The sequence below is a fragment of the Chlamydotis macqueenii genome, chromosome 3 (assembly GCF_036417535.1).
Source record: "Chlamydotis macqueenii isolate bChlMac1 chromosome 3, bChlMac1.mat, whole genome shotgun sequence".
Taxonomy (NCBI): Eukaryota; Metazoa; Chordata; class Aves; order Otidiformes; family Otididae; genus Chlamydotis; species Chlamydotis macqueenii.
In genome coordinates, this window is record NC_141558.1 from 47573913 (window position 1) to 47599001 (window position 25089).

General features: G+C 39.6%; 1 protein-coding gene across 2 annotated transcripts in view; it reads left to right on the forward strand.

Moving 5' to 3' along the window:
• LIN28B (lin-28 RNA binding posttranscriptional regulator B) overlaps positions 1-25089 on the forward strand; it is a 99897-nt gene that overhangs the window by 15564 nt on the left and 59244 nt on the right. The window contains exons 1-2 of one of the 2 annotated variants that reach the window (XM_086745291.1): positions 1035-1071; positions 1437-1624. In XM_086745291.1, the coding sequence (XP_086601417.1) occupies positions 1035-1071; positions 1437-1624 (225 nt within the window). Of the gene's footprint in view, positions 1-1034; positions 1072-1436; positions 1625-25089 lie in introns of those variants that run through there. The other variant, XM_086745292.1, reaches the window with a different exon arrangement.

Below are 25089 nucleotides of genomic sequence, written 5' to 3' on the forward strand. Positions count from 1 at the left end.
ACGTATTTGTGCGTGCACGGGAGTGCAGAAACCCCAGAATAATACGTCATCTCGGTTTCCCGTAAAGACGCGTGCAGTTAGCTGTCGGAAAAAAAAAAAAAAAAAAAAAGGAAAAAAAAAAAACCGCGCTGGAAATTTCTTGTTCATTCATAAATTATTTCGGTGTGTCAGCCTAGTTGAAATGGCGATTGGCTGCTCCTGCCTCCTGCCAACCCCTTAAGGATCCGATGTGAAATTAGTAGCAAGAAAGCATGTAATTGAGCAAGTCACGTGTGCGCAGGGGGCCAGAAACGGAGCGAGAGAGAAGGGGAAAAATCAAAAGAGGGAGAGCACATTAGACCATGCGAGCTAAATTTGCGAACGTTCAAAATCAGGATGTTAGATTAATGCAGAAGACCACTTCGATCCACAGGGAAAGTTTTCATCTCACGAGTTTGGAGCAGAGGGCCCGTGGGGCAACATGGCCGAAGGTTAATTTTCTTTTTCTATTGTTTTACTATGATTTTCGCTCGCTCGCTCTCTCCCTCTCTTCCCCCCCCCCTTCCCCCCCCACCCCCCTTTTAACCCAACTATGCATTACCCTTTTTTAGCAGCTCGCGCAAGGGGGCTTTCTCCAAACCCATTGTTACCCAGCTCAGAAACTGTTCCGTACCGCCCACACCGATTCACAACTTGAAAAGCTTTCAGGGGGCTATTGTTTGAATTGTTCCTGTTTGATTAAGCACAGTTGCAGCGGTGGGATGAGAAAACGGCCGTACACCTGTCCCAACTTTAATCGAAAGTTTATTCCAAGGAGGGATGGCTACACGTTGGAAAATAGTGGTTTCGGCGCTGCATGTGCAATAAGCAGTTGTGCAATCTACCCAATTTCGCTTATTCTCTCTCCTCCACCCCTCATCGGCCGGGCTTCCCCCCTCGCCCTCCCGGTTCAGCGCCTTGGGAGGAGAGACTAATTGGGCTGAGAATTTCTGTTGAGAAATGGGATCGGTCTTAAACCAGCAATATTCAAGTAAAGTATCGCGTTCCGTGCTGTAATGTGGCTGAAAGATGGAGTTAAATGGAAAAATACACGTATGTACAGCAACGTGGGCTGCCCTGGGCAAAGAGAGGGAGAGCCTCCGTACGCAGTGTTTCCTCTCTGTAACCTCCGGTGATTTTTTTTTTTTTTTTTCACGTATTTTGGGGAGAAGGTTGTTTATTTTAGCATTTAAGGGGGGGGGAAGCTCTCTTCGCCGTTTGCTGGTTTGATTTTGTTTTGTTCACCTTTTTTTTCCGCTTTCTCCTGTAGTAACTCCTTTATACAGTGGGCAAAGGATGTTACCAGAATTTAACTCTTTGCTTTGCATCTTGTCCCCCCCGTCCTTCTTTTTCTCCCCCCTTCCCCCTCCTCCTGTCCCCGTCCCCCCCACCCCCCGCCGCCTTTCCCTCTTCCTCAGCAGGGGCGAGTAAAGGTGGAGACGAGCCCGGGAAGTTGCCGGAGCAGGAAGAAGAGGAGGAATCCCAGGTTTTGCACGGGACCGGCCATTGCAAATGGTTCAATGTAAGAATGGGGTTCGGGTTCATCTCCATGAGCAACCGAGAGGGAAGCCCCTTGGAGTCTCCAGTTGATGTCTTTGTACACCAAGTAAGACCCGTTTTTGTCTTCCATCTCAGCCTGCCACATTTGTTTGAGCTCAGTGGGACTCTGGTTTTCACTGGAAGAGAAGTAACCTATTTTCCCTAGGTATTTAGGTACATCTGTAGTTAAAAAGTTGTCTTAGGTACTGGTTTTGTTGGCGGCGTACAATTTCAGTAAATACGGCGGTAGATTGTGCTTAGTCTCTGTGGCTGGAGATTTGTGCAAAGGGATAATGTTGTTTCCTCCTATCTTCCTCCTCGGTTCTAAACTTCTCCAGTGCTTTTTATTTATTTTCAAATGCCACACGCTTCTTTTTAATGGGGTTTATCATTTGTCACCGGAGTGATCAGGAGGAGCAGATAAGCCTTTCCTTGGAAAGTGATTCAAATTAAGCTCGGAAAAGGAGAAATAAATGTCGGTTTTCATTCAGATAACATTTGAATACAGTTCGGAACGCTTTTCTTGTAAACATCGAATGCCTTTTTAAAAGCTCATCTGAGATTAGTTAGTGAAATTAAGACACAATTATAGTGTTATTTTGCAGTAATTCAGACCTGAGAGCGTCCCCGTGGTGATACACTGAAGCGTGCATGTGGTATGGTTGGTTGAATTTTAAATATTCCTTCCTAGGAGAAAAAAAAAAAAAAAAAGTGCAACGATTAAGGAGTAAGACCAAAACCAGCGTCTCTGTAAGGCGGTTCGGGAGAAAAGGCACGCGTGGCCGTTGTTTTTGTTTTTAAGTATAGCAGCGTGGATGGCGTTTGTATTTTGAACGTGGAAGCCGGCATGAATGCCTTCCTGAAGGGCGTTTCACATGCAAGATGCGTACAAAATTATGAGGTTAAGGGAGCTTTTCCCAAGATCTGTAGCATGGTTGGTGAAGGAGGAGCATGTATAGACCTTCCCTGGTCCTCCTGTCTCCAGTTGCAACAACGCTATTTTGCATTTTACCCGTCTTCTCTGTGATCTGAGAGCCGAAGAGCAGTATCAGGTAAAGAGACCATTTTGGGTTCGGCTAGGGCCATGTTAGGAAGGCGAAAAGGCATCTTAACTTTTTACGTGGTTGTCCATTTTCTATGACGTTTGCAGTGACGGGGCAGGGGGGTGTTCCATGATTATCTAGTGATTCCCTTTTAATGTTCCATTCGATGGCCGGGCCTTACTTTGTAGTAACTTTCATCAGGCTTTTTTTAAAGAATACACCTTTCGTTAGGTTAATAAAAAGGTGACTGAAACTTAGACAGAGTGCTGCTGCTGTGGCATGTTGCCTTGCTCCTTGTGGTGGTGGAGTGGATTCCTGATCTTGCTGTCTTACAGCAAGCCCCTGTGCCGGGGGGCCTGCACTTGGAATTAGGTACAAAGTGGAGAACCCAATAGCGAAGTTCCTAAATTCTCACACTTTTCCTGCTTTGTGCAGGCAGATGAGGTGCCCTCCTCCTTGCTACTTTTTATTTTTAGAATTGAATGAATGAAATACCAAAGAAGGGGCAGTCTTCCTCCTGTTTTGCCCCCTTTCTTCCCTTCTTTGTATCTTTCTAAGTCGTGAAATTGCTCTTTACAGTTTTATAAATACATTTATACATAAAAAACCTTTTTCCTCCTTTGATTTTGTGTTAATACATGTCATTTTTGCTTCTCAAATAATAGAAGATAAACATTGGAAGCATTGCATTGTTGTTAATAAAAGAACACATTTGGAAACAAAGATATTCTTAGAGCTCTGGAAATAGAGAAGTGTTGGACTGCATGATAACGTGGTACATTTTAAGTAATACTAGACAAGGTGTGCTGTTCCATAACAGAAAGTAGTCATAAAAAAAAAAATAAAGTATGTGGTAAATTTGTCGCTATTCAGTTGTGTCCCCTAAAGGAGGAGACAAGAAGGAAATGTTAGACATGTTGGTTTACACTTTAATAATCTACAATTTATCGATAGGTTGCTAAGACATATTGCAGTGTAAAATGCAGTGAAAAATAGCATGTTTCATTGCATATAAGCGCTGCGCCTCAGTCATTTTGAGTATTACTTCGAGATATATCTTAGTGATATAGTTACTAGTATTCTGCAATGGATTACTCTTACAACAAAGAAAACGCATTTCCCACCTTTTTCTTTCTGATGAAATCTAGGGTATATGTAAACTTAATGGTGACGTGAATCTTCTTTCCATCAGACAAAAGCAAAACTTTTCTGTTTAATGTAAGGGGGAGAAGCGGTATCTATTTTGTTTCAGAGTACATTTTAGATAATTCATCTGGCTATATAGAATGCTTTGTGTCAGCTGACTAGCTGACCAGTGGTAACAGTAGCAGCCAGAGCATAGAATTGTCTTTAAATCGGTAATGTTATTTAACAGTGCCTCTTGTACAACAGAGTCTGTTGCCTGAACAGTGACTGGACCCTATTCCTATTAGTTTCATTACTTTTAAAAATTTAGTCATGTGAAAAGGCCTTTTCAAGGCAAAGATGCCAGTTTATTAATCTATTTAAACGAAATATTGCTGTTCAAAACTGCTTTGAAAACACTTAATCATTTATTTAAGCGTGTGCACATAGTGTTGCATGCACTCACTCGATCCGCAATGTTTGTAGCTGCTAGTATCAGTATCATTTTATAGAATCAGACAGTCTAAGCAGAGGAAAGAAGCTTGTCTTACTTAGTCCAAGTACTGTCAAAGCTAGCTTGAAGCCTGCAACAATATTTTTTACTGCCTTATCTTACCTTTTCTTGATGAAGTTATGCTTAGTTTATAAGAGCTTGCTAGGAGCAAAAACTTACTGGATGTTGACTCAAAATTCCTGTAGTAGTTTCAGATCATTATACTTAGACTTTTGAGCTTGCAGTAAATAATTTTGCTTTCTTCTTGGAGTTTCCTCTTGGTTGTGAGCAGATTATAGTCATGTTTTTCTAAAGTCAGCACTTCACTAATTGTGCATATTGATATATTTTTTAGAGGACGATGCTTTTGTTTGGACTTCTCTTCCCCTTCACCCAATGAAAGTTCTGTTCATGAAACAGCTACACTATTGAGTTTTTAACTCTACCTTTTAAGTTCTTCCTCCAACACTAGTCATTTTAATTGATCTTCTATGAACTACTTCTCTGAACAACTACAAGTTGTTGTTTACCCTTCTGGTAATGAGTTACCTAGACCTAGATGCATTATTTAAGGTATGAGCCGTTCTATATGTGCATCTCCGTGTGTGTGTACAGTGTAAATAGGGTACACTTAACACTCTTGTTCTTTTCTGGCTTTATTCTGATACAGCTTATATCTTTGAAGTCATGTGTTTGAGTCATTCAGTGTCACACAAAAATTACAGGTCCTAAAAACTATTTAATTTTTGGAAGACAAGCCATGCCCAGCTCAACAATGTACCTGGTCCACTGTGTTTCTTTAAAAAAAAAAAAAAAAAAAAGTAGCAATCTTAGTCCTTTGTAACTGTTAAATCCAAGGAATGTGTACCTTACTGAAGTTGGCTCAGTATTGTCATTTGGACTTTTAGTAGGTTAGCATGGAATGAATAATATAGCTTGCTTCTCTCTTTTATGGTGTGAATTCTGCACATAGTTATGTGCAAACCGCTCTTGTTAAATTTTAGAAAAAGATCTATTCGTGAAAGGGTAACACAGACTGGAGAGGTGAAGTGAGTGAAACCTTTTGTGGTGCACAAGAAGAAAGGTCTTCATTGCTAAGAACGAAGAAGAGCTCAAGCTTTCATAAAACCCGAGAAAAGGATGATGTTTGTTAAAATTCTTCTTTGCGTATTCAGAATTGTACATACAACTTAGATACATACTACTTCTTCGGATGCTGGCAGTAGGGCAACAATGCTGTGGATTCTTTTTTGCACACATTTTGTATGAACTGTTTTAGAAATGTGTCTGTTTTCCTTTGCTTAGTGTGAAGCCCAGATATTAAAGATGATAAGGGCAGGGTGGTAGATATACCATCTATATGCAATTAAATACATGTTTGTGAATATCAAGAGTTGTAATTTTACGTTCTGTTTCTGAGTAATGTGATCTTTCAGGATGAGATGGATTGTTCAGTTTAGATGTTGTTTGTTGAGACTTGGCTCTGTAATCCAAAATTCTTACCATGTTAAGGGATTGATACAGGATTTCTGAACTGGGACCTTAAACATCGTTCTTTGGGATCCTCTTTTATGAGTTGGGGAGAGGAAGGAAGGGAGGAGCAGCATGCAGGAGTTGGTGTATTTTGTTTTCTCATTAAAAGGAACATGGATGGTTTGAAATTTTTCACTTTCATCTGCACTTTCTTACTGTTGCTACAAGTTACTGTTATTGCAAGATTTGATAAAAGCGGAAGAGAGCATTTTTTCTTCCATTGAGTCCTTCTGCATGCACTATTGTTTGTATATTATACATTTTGCTCTTATTGTTGCAAGTACCTATAACAAAAGAAGGAGGGAAAATTACTGAGACTGTTCAGTTGTGATTGTAAAAAGAATAAATGGAAAATTAGACATGTAAGCAGCATCTGAAAAGTCCTTTCCCTTAATTTGACCGACTATCCTTTTTGATGATGAATCAGATGCCTGTTCTTTAAATTCCTAGTATTTTAGCCACATTTGAACTACTTTTTCTAGGATAAAGTTGAGCATGGCATCATATGCTGAATGCTGACTTTCTTATATTGTAACACACGTGATCCTCTGCTTTTGTAAGGATGCTTTCATTCCTCTAGCACATCTTTTTCATTTCTGCATCATTAGGAGCCTGTAAAAAGCTACTTAATTGCTCAGAATAAGTGGAAGCTCTGGGTAAGCAAGTAGGATCAATATTACATTGCTCCTTATTGTTAAATATGACATAGCAGTGCCCATTTGAAGTACAGAAGTGTCCATGCAGAGTATGGTACTATGGACTTGTCGTCTTTTGACTTCTGTTGGTGACCAGGCAAGCCCAGTCCTAATCAAAACAAAAGTGGCTAGCAGGATTTGGAGAGGGAAGCTGAGGAAGGAAGCGAATGTGGAGTAAACGTGTGTCTGCAGTGAGCATGTGTATGAGAGATCCTGCGGAGATAAGACCTACGCTAAGGACGTGGGTATCGAAGTCTGTTTGGCAGCCTCAATGCATGTAGAACCTGTAATGGGTAACTGTTGGAGATCCAGAGCCAAGCTTTGGCATTCACCAGTTTGTGTTGCAGCATACAGAGAAAATTGACTTTAAATTATGGGAATTGTGGATTTGTGATGTGGAGTAGTAGAGCCTTGTTTGGGATTTTTTATTTATTTTGGCTACTAATTAGGCCACTTCTATATTTCAAGTCCTACCTATGGACACGTAGACAGATGGCAAAATCATTCACTGAGAGCTTGATGGTCTAAGATGGTTGTTTGGAGAAACTTGTAATGTGGTATTTATGTTACGGAGCCACCATCTGTGGAAATACCTTCCATATTTCATCTATTTCATCTAAACCCAACATTACAGTGCATTTTTATCAATAGATGTCTGTAGTATTTAAGTGAATTGCAAGTCCCGTTCAACCTAAATGGTGTTGCATCAGATCAGATTTTGCTGAAGAAGTTTGAACAAAGAGCATAAGTGGCCCAAAGACAGAGGCCTGCAATGGAACTGTTTTGTCTTAAGAAAGAGATTTCCCTCTTTGGCAGAGCAGTAAGTACACCCTTTCCAGAGCATGCTATCCTCCTTTTCTCCAAGACTGAGGAAGTTGTGTGCAAGGGTTGGGATACTGGAAGGAAGAGGATATTTTGTCTGGGGCACAAACATAAGATATCAAAGCAGATATATGAACCGAAGCTGAAAGGAAATGAATTGTCAAATTGGGAAAAAATGTTGTTATTGTTGCTTGTCCTGGTTTGCAACTACATTACTGAAGTAGTAGGTATATCTAGAGCCATCCAGAGTTTGTTTTTAGACTCTTTAGACTCTTTACAAAGTATGCTCCCATGTAAATATTGTTTAATTCATTCCTTATGTAACCCATCTCAGTAAAGGCCTGTCATCTTTCCCCACTAATTATAATCAGAAGCAAAATTAGGCCCATCAGTATCTACAAAGGTGTGTATAAAAGTGACTGTAAAGGTATAATTTAAGTAAGATCCTAGCAGCCTAGAAACTGTAGAGGGTAAAGACTGTTTATGATGTTTCTTAAACACAAAGAAATAAGGACATATGATTTGCGTTTTTCATTCCCTGTATTTAAGGGTGCTTTTTTTCCCCCTTTTTTGTTAAATCAGCTGAAAGTTATCATGACTGATAGGAAGGTATTCTGTGATACTTAGCTCTTTCTAAGGGACAGTTACTTGGGACTAGCTAGCTAGTTCTGCTTGGACTAGCTAGTTTTGCTTGCTGGATATGACTGGTGAAAGCAATGAATCCTTAAATTGCTTTTACATCAGCAGAGTATCAGTAAACACCTCTGCATGGAAAGTAGGGCAGTGCTTTTGATTGCTTAAGCATATCTAGTTGGAGAAATTGGTGCCTAGGCTTTTCCTCAGATTATTATGAGTTAAAATGGGGGGTTAACTCCTTGGGAGATGGCTAGAGGGAATTCCAGATCCCCACTCCAGAGACTCCTCAGCTGCTTGTAGAGCAGCTGTGGAAACTGCTGCAAGTTTTACAGTCTGCTGTATTAAGGAAAACTGGCACTGATTTTTTTTTTTTTTTCCTAACATGCAAAGCTGTAACATGCAGCAGGTCAGCAGCTGCTCTGCAAGCAGCTGAGTTGGCTTTGCAGTAGCAGTGTGGTGAACAGGTGGAGGTTGAAACTGGTACAGCCACCCTTCTTGATGGGAGTCCTATGGCCATGATTTTATTTTTACACTTAGCAGCAGTGTTGCTGCTTAAGTAAGCTTCAGGAGCTTTTATAGCACTCTCCCTGTTGGGCTAGCATAAGTGCTTGTGAAGCTGCATAGCAAGTTTTTGTTTTCATATCTGATTTTTATAATTTTTCATATCAGAGAAATGCCATGGTCTCCACAAACAAGGGTGGGCAGTGCTGGCATCATGGAAGGGTGGCCAAGGATGCAAACAAGCAGCTGCCAGGGTAAGGTGAAGGTATAGGAGGAAAGAGAGCTGGAAGTTACTGTTAGAGAAATGTGAGAACTGCGGTCTCCTCTGGTGCAAAATAGCAGAATACTGGTGTTACTTTCAGCTAGGGATGGAGAAACAATGAAAGTGTTAGTGACTTTTCAAGAAAAAAGGCACTTGTGGGTATTGGAATGAGTACAGGCATCTGAGCTCTCCTTGGAAGTGGAATGTTTCAGGAATCTTTTTTGGGTCACACTTCAGTTCAATCTTACATGTTTCTCCCCCCCCGCCTTGTTTTATTGATTACCGTTAAGCTGTGGCACTGAAATATTTTGAATTGCAGTTTTCAAACAGCATTATTTATAAAACAAAACCAAAAAGGAATTTTTGATTCGTGACAATAATGTGTATTTCTCAGTTCTACAGAACAGAAGTAAGTCTATTTACAGAGCATGTTTGTAATAATTTGGATATATCTTTTTAGCAGATAGGTGAGAGCTTAGTGGAATTCCTTGAGAATAATCTGAAAAGTGTAGCTCCCTAATTGTTACATATGTATAACTTTGAAAATCAAATACATCAATACATTTGAAAAGTTACCTGTCTTAAACTATGCAGAATATCCTTGTTCTAGTATCAGTGCAGAAGCCAAGAAATGACACAGAAACTTTCTATTCCAAAGTTCTAATCTAGTGCTGGAGTTAATTTTTTAGAAGGAGGGAGGCTGAAAGGTTTGTTTTGGTTTTGTTAGCATCATAGATTATTATTTTCTCCTGTTAAAATTGTTTAACGGCTAAAATCTGAGTGAATACATGTATAATTAATATTTGGAGTGTATGAATTTGTTGACCAAAGTCAAAGTAATATTCCATGACTTCTACACGTCTTATGATGCTCTATTAGAAAACACCACTGTTGTCAGTACATTCATAAGTGTGTACTTCTCATGAACATAGCTGATCGTGACTTTCCCATCAAAGATACTCTGTTCCCAGAGAGGCCCTCTTCTAATTAGTCATGGTAATTTATAGGTGTGCAGCATTGAGGGATTTTTTTTTGTTTTGTTTTTCTACATTGCTTTTATTATAGTGCCATTTGAGGCTACTTTAACATTTGTGTTACAACTTTATTTGTTTATGGTCACATGCACCAAAATAATCTCTGGCCTGAAACTGAGAGTGAAAGTAATAGCCCTTGTGTACTTTAAGTAGACTAGAATAAACCTGAACTTTTTTTTTTTTTTTTTTCAAAGTACAGGTGTCTTTAAAATGTCTTAATAGTGCACATGTGCTATAATTTTAAAAATGTTTTATTTCATTTTACAACTGTGTTTTGCAAGCTAGTAATCAAAATCTTGGTTGCTTTTATGGGCTATTTGTAATAATACAATTTTAGTGGAAATACAGAGTTTTAAAAAGCCTCTGCTGACCATGTGTAGTAATTTCTGAATATTCTTAGACTCCTTATATTGGAAATACTAGAATTATGTAGAAGTTTTAATCTAGAATGTACCTAATAGACCCAAGCTAACTTCTGTAAACTTTGGATTAGACCCCCAGCTACTCCCTGTATTTAAAAGGTAGGTATCGCTATCTTACCCTGTTTAATTACCTGGCCTCAGACACGTAGATTGCACATCTTAAGAATTAGCTATTGTTGACACTAAAGTGTAACAAGATCAAAGAATTATTCACAAACCTGTTTGCTACCCTCTCCCCCAGGTATTAAAAACAATAGTACATCAGGTGGATGGAAATTGTGAGAATTATTTCAACAGTAAACAAAAATTCCTCCTTAATGTAATGAAACCATGACATCCCTTCTTTTCTTGTGGATATGATAGACCTGATGGGCCAAATTCTGCTCTGTTTTCTCATGTGAAGTGGTCCCAGTGACCTGTGAATCTTGTTCAATAAACTGGACAGTAAAATGGATTTTAAGTCTTTTATATCAATGCTCTTACTGGACATATGTAGTTTACATCATTTTGGTTTTGTAAGTGTGCTTTTTGTGCTCAAAAACTTAAGGGCTGCTTTGTGATCTGATTTGTTCCCTGTACAGTGCCTAAAATGTAGAGCAGTAAACTAGGTTTTGGGCCAGTGCTGCTTAATAATAAGTTAACTGAAAATGATACAACTTAACATAATGTGTATGCATGAACTTGTCATTTATGTAACTTGTATATACTTTTCACAATAGGCTACTTTTTTTTGTACTGTGCATGCATAATATTTAATGTCTTACCTAAATTCACCTGACCACCAATCTGCCAGTCTGCTTTGATGCAAAGCTCTTGGGCTGATAATACTGTGGGTTTTTTCATCTCCCTGTTGAAAAATTGCTGAGCCCCAAGTCGTTGCCTCACAGGAGGAAAGAGTGGTAGGATGTGAAATGCTCCCAACGTGAAAAAGACTCCTGCCATGGGTGCAGGCAGGTTCTGGTGAAGGGTAAAGTACACTGCAAGTGAAAGCGCCTTGGGATCTTGGGACAGCAATTCAGCCATGTAGAGACTGTTGAGGCCACACCTGTACAGGGCTGTGATTTCTGGCAGGGTTAATGGGATGTGGTAGCTATTGGGGAAACTTTTGAAAAACTTCATAACTGCAGTATTGTGTATCTGTGTTCACAAGAGGATGGCGGGAATCCTCCTGGCTGAGCCCTTCACGATCTGCCTTTTTCCCAGGCCCCTCTGTTAGGGCTGTAGAGACCCTACCCAGATACAAGGGAGAGCCACTGACGTGTGGGAAGGGGGAAGGAGCTGAACCCTCTGTCCAGGCAGGAGAGCTGGACAGTTTACACATTTGGAGGCATAATACGGTCCTCAAACATTTGTAAATGCAGTTAGTAAAAAAGTTTCCGTTTCAGCACAGTGCTTAATAGCTCTCTACTACAGTGATTAAATTCTTGTTTGGCTGTGCCAAACCTGCTTTGTCTGTCTGTTTCATTGTTTGGTTTGGGGTGTTTGTGTGTGTTAATTAAAGAAAGCATGTTACATTTGTAATAGGTGTTTTATGAATCAAAATCACATGTGTTTTGTAGCATGTTTTGCAAAAACTGTTTAATGGATGGGAAATGTAGAGCAGAAGTTAACCCTGTAAGGAATGCATGGTTTCTTGTACAGGGGTCTGCGTGGCTGTAGCATGCACACTGATTTTAACTACCAGGACATTCAGCAGGGCATCCTGTTCATTGTGTGTGATTCTCATTTAGAAACTATTGCAACCTAGAAACAAAGATAAAGGTAAAATAATTTTTAAGTGTTTGTAATTGGCTTTAGAAATTAGTAATAATTGTTAAAGAGACATTATTTGTAAGGTGATTGATCTGAGTGTGAAGGAGATGCATGAATAAATAACCATCAGAAACGAAGAATTTTGTAGAGGATTTTGTATGTCACCATTGACTTTAAAGGACTGGTCACAGAGAGAGGACTGTGGGACTGAACTGGAGATAGTAAGGGAGCAAAAGATCTTAAAGGTGCGTTGTCAAGATGAAAATCATATTCAAGATTTTCAGGCAGATATATAGTACATCTGAAGAGAAAATCTTTGCTCAGACTAATTGGAATAGGATTTTGTTAGTGTTAATTCATGCTTTTGCAAACAATGCACCACTAAATGCCATCTCTTTCACTAAGGAGTGCTTCCTTTTCCTGCACTACAGTCTCTTACCTACACTAAGAAAGTAGCCTGTCAGATTGTCCTCCTAGCAATGCCCTCTTTTCTTCAGGAATTAAAAAAACACCTACTAAACATTCTAAAATCTGTTCTATCAGATCTGAAAATGTTTATTTAAATTCAAAACATTCTGGTTCTACCACCTTAGGCCCCCCCTCACTAAACAAAATCACAACATAGGGTTCCTTTACATTTCATCTATATCTACATTGCCTTCAGTAGAAATAAGCAAATACTTGTAAAAAATAAAAATGCATTTTCCATTTTATATGATGTCTTTGCATTTAATGACTACATAACATTTTTGCAAGACAGCAGATACTTCTAAAAATTAATCTTCAGTCTGCTTTGAGCAACAAAATCTCTTTATGTTTAATAATGTAATTGGTGGATTTAGTTTACCCAAATAATTTTTACATTAAGCTTCATTATTTTTCATTAAGCAATTACATTAATACATTAATATGGCAGATTATTTTATTTTTGTAAGATAGTTTACTGGAAAGTGATAGTCCATTCCATGCTTACGTCCGTTTATCTTCTTCACAGAGATAGTACTTCTTGCTTGGATGATCATTTTTTAAACTGGTGACAACTGTAAATGGACCAAGATTAGATTGTTAAAATGGCTACAGTTGAAGCATTGTCCTTTTGCCAAAGATTAATTCTTTTTAGTGTTTATTATTCAATAGTATAATCAATGTTTAACATTTTCTCTGATCTCCTACATATGAATATAGGTTTTTTTTTTTCATATGGGAATCAGTAATTGTTTTTAATTATATGTACAGCAATACGATACTTTTATAGTTACAATTTGTTTTGCTTTTATCCATGTGCAATTTAGTATTCATTCTTTATTAATTGTATGGCCATTACATGGAGCTGAACCAGCACTCACCACAATAGGTGTCACAAAATGCACCTATCAAGTATAGCATATTCACTTGAGAAGTATTGAGGTAATTGGCGTTAAATGATTTATTCTGTTCTAATACTTCTGGTTTTAGGATGATGAATATAATCTATTTGTTACATTCTTAAAAACTGGTAACCCTGAGCTTAGTTTCTGTTTTCTCCCTCCATTTGACTTGTATTTTAAAAGCACAGTATATTTTAGCTACACTTCAAGGACCGAATCTTACCCAGAGATGAAATGTTGGGCAAAGTGAAATAGGGGTTAAGAAGTTTCAATAGGCATGCACAATTTCTCAAGGATATTTCTTTTCTGATAGTTTCATTTTGGAGCTTATATACTTCAAACAGAAAAGTTTGATTAAATAAATGTAAAGGGGTTTTGTGTATATCAACTATTATTCAGTGTACTGTTTTTCACTATGTTTGTAAGTGCTTTGCAACCTTTAAAATGCCCCCCAAACTAACTATATAGCAGCATTTTTTCTATGAACTAACCATTGATGAACGTTCATCTAAATTTCTTGTAGCACTTTCAGTTGAACCACGTACCTTAAGAGAAATGTGACTCCTCTTTCTTTACATCTTACGTGGCAGAAAATGCTCCATTGGCTTCCTTTGTTCATTTCCACCGAGGTCTTCATTAGTTAAAATGCAGCTTTGCCATGTTGTGGACAAGTTTGAAATTCCTGGCATTTCAGGTCTAAAAGAGGACTAACTTGGCAGATAATTATTTACTGATAATATGTAAGAGAATAAATGTGTACTGCTCTATGGTTTTATCTGCTTAAGTTAACATGTAGAAAGTTTACTATGTTTTTTGTTGTTGTTTAATTCCAACAGTTTAACAAAGTTAATCTGAATTTGTATGTCTTGCCTAGCACATTGTTCTTCTGGGCACAATTGCATCTCATTGCCAATTATTTTAACATGATGGGGAAAAAAAAGCAAAATATTTCCTTTTATTAAGTCTATGAGGAAGTAAATTATCAAACAATAAAAGTACATGCTAAATATATATGAAAGAGAGTAATCCTTACTTCCTTTTAAAATTGCTTTGTTGAAAAATACTGATTACATTATTGTAAAATAATGTTGACACATTTACTAGACAAAATATTTTCTTGTCAAAAACATGCTCAGATTTTGAAATGTCCAATTTCCATGAATTTGACTAATTTTATAAAGAGCTTTCTGGTATCAATGTTGCTATAAAATGTTACCATTTGAAAGTAATGTTCAAGCATTAAAAATGAAATTAGCAAAATTAATTTAGATGTTATGCAAAAACCCACAATGAAAATACTCATGAATTAATACAAGATCTCTTAAACAACTGCATACAAGCTTGTTTTTATCTTCTGCAGTGTTCATGCCTATTTCAGGAAACATGTTTAGCAATGTAGGTTAGTTTGGATTCTGCTGCATAAAGGAATGGCAGAGACTGATGCTAGTTGTCACAGTGGTTTTTACATTTGTCAGTCCACTTATGGATCAGTGCATTGCAAATCCATATAATTAGTATCTAGAAGGGGCCAAAAGTAAAGACTTTGAGTCTTAATTTTTCCGCTTGCCAACAAGATTTGCCAGTCGGATATTGACTTCTCTGCCGTGCTGCAGTTGGCGTGGATGGAGGAAATCTCTGGTCTGGCAAAGAATGAGGTTTGTTTTTTGGTTTTTTTTCTTGTATAGATGTTGTGTTTATTTTATGTTCAGTTGGTGATATTACAAGTAGGGCAGGTTGCTTCTAATATAAAAGTTGTCTCTGACTGGTCTGGTAATGGAGGGATTGTAGGATAAATGCTGTTAGTACCTCTCTTCGTTGAAAACGTGCATGAATGGAATCACTGCAAAATTTTGTTGTTGTTCTTACATCTATTTTTGTCTAAGGTCATTACGGTGAACATAAGAGCAAAACATTACCACTGCAGCTAACAAAACATCTGAAATCTTGTTCTTAGTTATAAATTTATAAAATGTAGATTAATTGATTGGCTGATGTAAAGATGCATTATTCTCTTTTTCATGCCAGTGGCAAAAGAGGCGGGAAGACTGAGGGGGTTTGTATTTTTAGTGTAGCAGTGTAAACCCATAACCGGTTTTAACGCTTAGCTAAATAATTTCGGCGGATGCCTTTAGGGAGGCAGTGAGGTATTTGGAAGCGGGGTATAGCGCTGTTTCGGAGGTTTCTTTTCCACCAGACCACGTCCCTCGCAGCCCTGCCGGCACAGGCCGCCATGGCCGCCACCTCCTTAAGGGCGGGCGGGCAAGCGAGCGGCCTGACCCGCCCGGCCCCGCCGGCTCGGGAGGAGCCCTCGCCCTCCGGGCTCAGGTTGCAGCCCCTCCGCTCACAGCGGGGAAAGGCAGGGTCAGGGCTGTTCGTTACCGATCGCTTCCTTGGGCCATTTGTAACCCAGCCACCCCCCCCCCGGTCGTTAACTGCGGCCCAAGGAAGTGATTGATGTGAAAGACTCAAAGATGTTCGTTTTATTACTCTCTTAATATGGTTTAAATGTTCTTTTTTTTTTTTTTTAAAGAAAAGCTAATTTAGCACACAGTACAGAACTGGAAATGCTGGTTAGTATCTTTGAGAATCGAAATGATGATACATCAAGGGGGCCACAGCCGGGGGCCTGACGTCTTCGAGGGGTCGCTCCTGCTGCGGTCAGTGGATTCAGGGCCGCGCCGCCGCTGCTGGGCGGTGAGGCGCGTACTTGGCGTCCGCCAGAGCGCGCGCAGGGTGCGGCGGGGACGGTCACCGTTTCCCCACGCTGGGAGACCAGTTTACCACAGAGCAAATTTAGTCTACGGCGAACGTGAATTAAGGAGTGAGCAAATAAAACAGCAGCGCGCTCAAAAATACTTTTTTTTTTTTTTTTTTTTTTTCCCCAGAGGTTTGCTACTATTTGTGCTGGCACGTAGTGCCATGGTAGCATCTGTTCATAGAGGAGGCTACTGAAGACTTTTAAACTGAACCGGGGTTAAGGCGAGCACCCAACGCTTTGTGCTTATCTCGCCATCCCACGCAGGGGGCCCGACGCGCGGGAACCAGCCGTCGCCACGCACCAGGCCCTACCGGAGGCGCGGGGGCTGCCCATCAAGATGGCGGCGGGGCCGGCGGCCCGGCCTGGTCGGGCCCTGCGTATGCGCCCCGCCGCGGGCACGACCTCTCGTTGGGTTTAGCCGGGGCCCAGGCCCGCAGGCCCCACCCAGGGAAGGCGGCAGGCGGCCGATGCCCCTCTTTGTTTCCGCGGCCACGGGGTCCTGCCCCTTCCTCCGCCCCACGGGAGGAGAAGGCGGCGGGCAGGCCGCCGGCGCGGTGGCTGTCACACGTGGGCAGCCGGGCAGGCGCACCCGCGGCACCGGCTGTGCCGCTCGAAGCACGGTGCCTCGCCTGCCCCTTCTCTTTTAACGGTGTTGAGGGCAGGTAACTCCAGAGAGGATCTCCCACCCCGCCACCCCCCTGCGGCGGGAGGCCTGCGGGAGCCCCTGCCTCCCCTCCACCGAGTCCTCGCTCACACCCGGGGCTCCTGGGGAGGCCCAGGCGGACCCGCCGCCCACCCAGCCCCGTCCCCGGCCTGGGGGCCCGCCCCGCCGGCAACAGCGGCACCCGTGTTATAATGGAGGGGTTGCAGAGCTTGGGAGTGGGGGGTGGTGATGTCTTCCCTACCCCTTCACATTCAAAACGACTTTGAAAACAAATGCAGCCTCCTTTTAAGGAGCATATGAAACCTGAGCTAAGTGTTGCGTTTGTTGTTTGCTTCGTTGGTGCTTGGAGGAAAAAGAATACTGGATGGAGAATTAAATGCGGGTATGATAGAAAGTTAGACGTTTAGTGATTTTTCTCAGCCCTCTCAGTAAATAGCTAACTTTCCCTCTTAATGACCAAGCAAAACGTGCTGCTAAATAGCATGCTGTGTTGAAGTAGTTGTATTTACAGAAATACTTGAAATTTTGAAGTGAATACATTTTTACCAACAACCAATATTTTTTTCTTAAGCTTGTTAGAACTTTTCAGCGGCATCTTACCTTGCGGCTTACAGTTGCTCTTAATTTAACTTCTGAGTGTTATAAAGCAACAACACGAAGGCTTTGCAAAGTATTCTGCAGAACTATCTGGTTTTGTTTGATTTGAAGGAAAGCATAGTCCTTCACTCTAAAAAGTCATTCAAAAAGATTAATGATGGTAGGTTTCTGATCTTGCAAGCAGCTTGCTCCTTAAAGTAAGAACTATTGATGTAAATAAAGGTTTCAAGACTAGGACCTTAAATATGCAACTTTTATAACTATTCACCCCTTGAAATGATCTTTGCTTTAGTCTGGACAAAGTTCCACATAGACTCAATGGGATATTTTTTTTCCTCATGTAAGAACTATAGTTTAAGTACTTAAAATACTTTTTTAATTGAGGAAAGGATTGATAGTCTGTTGCTTTTCTTTAAAAAAAAAAAAAGTATGTGCATATGTGTACTTTATATAGTATGTATAAAATATGTATATATTCCACAACAGTAGTTCTGCTGCAAAGGAAAAAAAATCAAGCAATCTTTAATAGCACTGGTCTCAATATGTTGATTTTTCAGTCTTATGTGGGTGAGTTGTGTGAAACTGTTTTACAAGTTCTCTGACTGTAGTTCATAATAGTATTTTTACATTTGAAAATGTAAAATGCACTTCTAGGCTGTGCATAGTGTGTAATGATTCACCTCTTTGGGACAGTCTCTCCTATGGGCTGAGTTTGATATAAAGCCCTTGACTACAGTACGTTTGTATCAGTTGCTCCATCAGCATCCAGCTCGCTGGAATCTCATTTTTTCTGATAACATTTTTGCTTGCAAACGATTTTTTTAGATGTGTATGTTCTGAAGGGGATTTGCACTGACAGAACCCTAAGGTTGCTTTGATTGTTTCAAAGTAGTGCAGGGGTTAAAGGCTGCTTTACTTCTATTGGTAGCTTCAAATAGGTGTCATGCTTTTTGAAAGTGTCAAGCAGGAGTATTTCACATTTCAAGTAGAGAAAACTTTGTATCAGATCTTCTGTAGCTTTGATTAATTCACGTGTGTTTGGCTGCAGGTTTTCAATTAAACATAGGGTGGTTTTTTTCAAAATCTACAGGTTTTTTACTGTACATGTCAGATAATTGGAATATTTAGATAATGTTTCCTTTGGGGTTGCCAACTTATTTTAACCTTGCTATGTACAATTCTTTGTCTGTTTTTAAGGTTTATATTAAATGTTTCTTTTACAATCCTAAGTGGTAGAAGTACTTTTCAAAATTGTCACTCTGTACAGCAGTGATTTAACGACATTTTGGTCAATACGCATCAAACTTTTCAGTGTTGAGTTTGTGAGCCCCAGAATTATACTACATGGTTATTTTTAAATTAAGTAAGCATTTCTATTAATCTTGAAGAAAAAATCGTTTGCTGAAGATGTGATAGCATTCTAGGTGTTCTGGTTTAGTCTGTTTTTTTTTTTCCTGGACAAAATCCTTGCTTGTTAAAACCCTGCAGTTTCATTACTGCCTTAAGCCGCCTAACTGTAGATTTTTGCCAGAAGAGGCAATCTGACCCACCCCTTCCTCTGTTGTGGCTTCATGTTCCCATGTAGACTCCTGTCTCAATTCCGCTGTCTTGTAGCTGCAGAAGGAATTACAATCCTTTGCTCTTTGAGCTGAAAACCAGCTATTTATTTTGCATATTTGAATTTAATTTATATTGGCAAGCTCATAGGACTTTTGTTTTGCTACATGAAAAGTGGAGCTGACTTGAGGAAAGCAGTGGAAGCGTGCAGCCTAAGGAGATGCAGACTACGACCATTCTGTTTGGTGTCAGGGCAGTGGTAGAGTGTAATTTTCAAGGAACTGAGCCAAAATAAAATGGGAGGTATTGTTCCCTGAACTTCTCTTCAGTCTCACTGATTTAATTTGCTAGCTAAGAAAAAATGACAGAGCAAGACTTTGCACAACTGCATCTTGCAGAACCTCCATCTTCATTGGCATACGCTCATCATGTCTGCACCTTGTATCAGTGCTATGCTTGGTCTGGCATTCATTTCCTTAGAAAGAGATGTTAACAGTCCAGTCCTGCAAAGAGTAGATGTGTCTATTTCTGTAACATTTCATATTTCAGAGTGACTTTCCCATTGCCATTGGTGACATTTAATTTGTGACTGCCCTGCTGGTGTGTAACTAGCAGATATAATGGAGCTGTCTCCTTTGGCACACTTTTTACTTAGTATTACAGGAGGATCAAGTTAAACTCTCTTGAAGAGTCTTCATGATTAAGACTTTCCTAGCAGACCCTACGCAATGTATATTAGCTGAACTCGGTGGCTACCTCGAGTAAGATTCAGGGCCAACCAGTGCTACATCAAATAAGCCATAAACAGCTTCTCTCCTGATGCACAAGCTGTGCTTCAAAGCAGGCTGTGGCAGTAATCATTGTTTCTCTTTTAAGGACACTTGAAAGATATTTTTGCCAAAATAAACCACTGAAATGTCCAGAATGAGCTGAGAAGTGTTTTTAAAGAAATGCTTCTTATGTACATGCACATGTTTGTCATTCATGGTATTAGTTCAGTGCTGCAAAGCGCTGGTTACCTTAACACCTAACAGAGTTAAGAAGTCACTTGGACTTCATTAGACTTGGCTGATGATGATCAAGGTGCTGAACTGAGCTCTATGCAGGACTCCCTTGCCCAGCAAGTTGCAGGACAGGCTCTCAATTTGTCTGAGAGCAGGGAGGACTGAATTCTGTCTGTGCAGGGTCAATTAAATTATGCTGGGTGCTGCATATGCATAGCCTGGGCAGATTTAGTAGATCTGCTGAAAATTTTGAGGTCTGGTTAATGCTAATTTAACATAAAGTCAGGAGGATGTTGTAATTAATAAAAAGTTAGAGTGATGATCTTGAATTTTTTTATTGATAGAAGTTGCACTATTTCTGGCTAAGGTGAACCATACTACAGATACTACTGTTCATTAGAGTGCACCCTTCTTTCTCCCTGAGGGGTGTTTGGTGAGGAGATAATACAGAAATACGTAAATTGAAGGAGCCTTTATTTACATGTATACATACATATATAATTTCTGTTGGGGTGAGCGGCCTTGGGCAGCAGAGGATGGGCAGAGTAGGAGTGTAGGAGATCTGGCAGCTCTTCAGAGCACTGCTGACAGTCTGTACTGGGCAGGGTTGGTGTGGTTTGTGAGAAACTGCTGCGTGTGGCTGGTTTTAACTGAGGAAAAAAATACATCCTGAATTTTTGGGAAGTATTTCTCTTGCACAGATAGATTGCCATTGATGAACGGAGCCTATCCAGAAGCAAAGCTCTATGTTTAATAGCATTTGATCAGGATTCTCAGAATAAAGTTATCTTTCCTATGTAAAATTACATGTGGTTTGAATTTGTAGCTGCTCTTCTTGTAAATGCATCTAGGTATTTATTTTGGAAAGAAAATGCCAAATGCCACCAAAAAAAAAATTCTGCTGCAATAAGTAATGGTGAGGAAGTAGTTACATTTCTTAGTAACCTTCATTTATTGCATAGATAAATGGTTGATCAAAGTAATTTGGCATTTTCTCTTGCAAACAGTAATTTGTGCACCTTGTGCACTGATACTACGTACACACTGGAAGTGAATCACAATTATACACTGTTGCCTTAATATAAGACTGACCAAAGTACATATGGCTGTTTCTAGCACACAGATGAAGAATGAGGAGGATATCAGTATCGTGTATTGTAACAAACTGAATTATTTGGCACATTATTCTAGCAAAGACTGAATTAAGTGAACAGAATACCATTTATCTTTATTTGTAGGCTGTTCTTTAAGTCATTATTGATTTCCAAATTTCAGGTAGTTATAATAAGTTGCCACGGTGACATTAACAGTAAGCAATTTATCTTTTTTTCAGTGCTTAGGGGAGGGTATTGTTGCAAACAAAAGGAAAATGTAACGTAACAAAGAACAAGGTGCATGTGAGAAAATATTTTTAAAGGGAGTATTGGCTGTGAAAGTAATGTTTGAAAACTTAGAATGATAAAATGTAAATTTAATTTCCATTTAGAGGTATTTGCATAGCACAGGATTTTCTTTATTTTACAAAATGAAACAATATCTACTTTTTCTTTCTTAGCAAAAATAAATAAATCTCTAATTTCACAAAGAGGAAAGTTTAAACTATTTTTTATCCCATCAGCTTAGCATTTGTGGGTCAGCGTTTTACCACAAACTCTTTATTTCTTTATAAATAGGATATAACCTATAGTAAAGTATATTTCAGAATTGCCCCTGGAAATTTAGGGAAGTTGACCAAGAACGAGTTTTTCTTTAACACCTGTTATAAAATTCTCTGTTAGTGATACGGAAAGACTACTTTGGGAGAGCTGAGCAAAATGCAGTGTATGCTGTAGGCATTTCTGCTGGCTTTCCTTCATCTTCTGCGGGTGCCCCTCCTCCATTTTGTTTTCCTTTTTCACAAGTTTTCTGGTTGTGCTCTCTCTTGACCCTACTGTGTGAGCTTGTAGCCACACAGGGCACTGTTAAGATCAGAGGCTACTACTGCTGGATTAAAACAGGAGTGCACAAGTCGGGGGGAAAAGACTGCAAAGGCAGCAAAAGGAAAGAGAAGGTCTGCAGTTTTATCTGTAAAATAACACAGTAGTGTTAAGCCAGCGCTTGAGGTTTTGTACAGATTGTTGAACCTTTAATACTGAAAGATAGCACAGCTGTTTGTAAAAAATCCCTAAACAGATTTCGTTAAGATCTGTTTTTCTATTGTGATTTGTTACCACAATTCAGTAAAAAAATAAGAATAGTTAAAAGTACTCTCAGTCTAAAAAGGCAATCAAGCGCCAAATAAAATGATTATTTCCTTTCTGGTTTTCTGTGTTTCAAACAAGTTTCCCTAAGATAAACCCTTGTAAAACATGTGACACTATTGAAATATTAGTTGATCCTTACAAATTAATGCCTGTTATTTATTTCTAAGAAATTACATCTCTAATCTGTGCCTAAATACACTTTTTCATTCAGAAGTTGACCTTAACTGAGTGTTTAGTAATAATATTTTAAAACTTTTTGTTAACGTATTTAACCCATTTCTTGGTGTTAGTGTTCTAGGTTCAGTGTTCTATAGAACAGTGAATTCATTTACAGAATATAAGCAGAAAATACAAGTATTTTGTGATAAAGTATGCTTATATCTGGTTAGCTGAGTAGGTGATAAAGCTATTTAAAAGTGTTTTAGAAAGTACATCTTTAGACAAATGCAAGAAACCTGAATTACTCTTGTCCTTATGTCTCCAAAGTCATAGCCGTCTTTAGTTTGATTTTCATCTTTCCTTTAATAGGATTTTAGCACTGCCATTTGTTAACCATGTCATACACCAGAACACCAGGGAATCTGTTCTGCAGTTGGTATTACATTTCTGTGTTTATCAGCCATGATTCTCCACATAGGTCAAGGGGAGGCACTCACAGTTTTTGTGAAATATGTGTCTGTTTGTAGAATCTCCTAAATACTCTGGTGACTTTAAATAGTCTTTAAAGAGAAAGTACCTCATTGCATTAGTTTGCTATTTTTCTGTACCTGTGGGTCTGCTTTTTACACCTCTGACTATGGATTCAGTTTCCTGGCAACTGCTTGTTGATTATATTAAAAAAAAAGTTGTGCAGAGATTTCTGTCAGGATCCAGAGACAAGAGAGGAGTACTGCTGAGCTGTGCTCACAGATACCAGGGTACAGGTGGTTCTTGCTTAAATTAAGGCGTGGGCCAGCTGAACATAATTGCTGCAAACACCTGCCTGATCAGTAGCAGAAAGTCTCGTTTATTAATTGAACCAGTATTGCTCACTCTGTGGGCTTTAAGACTGCATCTAGTGCTAGATGAACCATGGTCAGGAGCAGGCTGAGGCAGTGGAGTGTGATCATCTGTGCTGTGAGATGTAGCATGGTGTTCCCTGTCAGGTTTTTTCTCCCCCCAGCAACTGCTACTGCATCTGGCAGAAGAGCACGTGCCTGGTGGCGTTCCTCTGGTCAGCAGCCTGAGCGCAGCTACCCTATCTTTTGGGAATGGGGCAGAGATGGGGAAGGAAAGAATTTTGCCAGATGGATGTTAAATTGTGCTGTGCCACCTTGCTTCAGAGCCAGGGAATGATGCCCGAGCTGTTCAGTTAGTGACGTGTATGTAGCCTGAGACACAGAGGGATGGAGAGGCAGGAGAGACTGAAATGGGTGCATATGTGGCTGCCAGCAGATGTTGTCAGGAGCCCATGAGTCACAATGTTTGTGGTAACAGCTGTAGCCCATGCAGTTTTGTTGCATTTTTTAAATTATTTTGTATTACTCATTTTCTCCTCACCTTTTTTTTTTTTTGTTTCATAATAATAGATTGCAAAGACGGGTATTTTCATAGAATCGTAGAATGGTTAGGGTTGGAAGGGACCTTCAAAGCTCATCTAGTCCAACTACCCTGCAAGGAACAGTGACATCCCTGACTGGATCAGGTTGCTCAGAGCCTCATCCAGCCTGGCCTTGAACGTTTCCAGGGATGGGGCTTCCACCACCTCTCTGGGCAGCCTGTTCTGGTGTTCTACAACCCTCAGTGTAAAAAATTTTTTCCTAGTATCTGATCTGAATCTACCTCCCTTTATTTTGAAACCGTTACCCCTAGTCCTGTCACAACAGGCCCTACTGAAATTTTTGTTCCCTTTCTAAAAGGATTAGGATATTGTAAATTTTACAAGATGAGAGGCCCTACAGTGGGTAGGTAAACCCACTCAGGGGTTAGGTTGTACCTGGTTAAGGACAGCTCTGCAATAGATCTGCCCTGTGCAAGTAGGATTAGAGGCATTTGGCAGCAGTGTGGTTTTGTCTTGGCTTGCACCGCAGGTGAAAGTGTCTTGAGCTGCATACTGTTTAATGTGATTGAGTGAAGTACTTGTGCCATGTGGGAGGTAACAGCAATTCACTAAGCACACGTGCAAATGCCATGTGTGGATGCACTGACTCATGTTAATGTAATTACCTCACTGTAATTGAGTTAAGTACAATTGATTTAACAGTAGTGAAGATGAGCCCACAGTTACAGTCTAAAATGTGAGTTCATATCTGACTGTCAGGGTTACTGATTCTTCCAGGAGGCTGAAAATTTTCTTCATAATACAATGAATGAGGAATGTGCTTAACTTTAGCCACGTCCACAGTCCGAGTGGAACTTACCCAGGAAGGTAGTTTCGTTTCCTTGCGTGTATTTTCCAGATACTCTGTGAGCTATCAGTAATACACCTCTTGCAGAGTGGGAGAGATGAGCACGTCGTGCACGGCACCGTTTGATTAGGTGTTCTGTAGGCTGAATTCAGATACTGAGGTAGAAATATCTTTTCTTGTCACTTAATTGCTTTGGGGGGGGGGGTATCACAGCAATAATTTTTAAAGCTCTATGGTTCACTGCTTTGCAAGCTTGATCTTTTCTCGAAAATGTTTTTCATTCCTGTTTTATATTAGTTTCCAGTTACTGAGAAGCTCAGCTGTTTACCTAGACTTACTCCCAACAGTAATTCTGTAAATCTCTAATTCTGTATGTTAGCATTTACTAATCCGTAATTTTGGAGGCAACGGATGTGTGAAGATGACATGAGAAAGGAGCTGAAAAAATTTAATTTCTTGATTGGCTCATCAGCTAATGAGCTTATCAGATATGAATTGTATAGATTTTATATATTATGTTAATATAAACAAATGCAGTTCCCAGTGAAGTGGTTTTTTTTCACTTTGAAAATTTTTCCTTTTTTTTTGTATAGAGATCTGTACTGGTCTTTTTAGTGACTGATATAAAGGTTTTGTC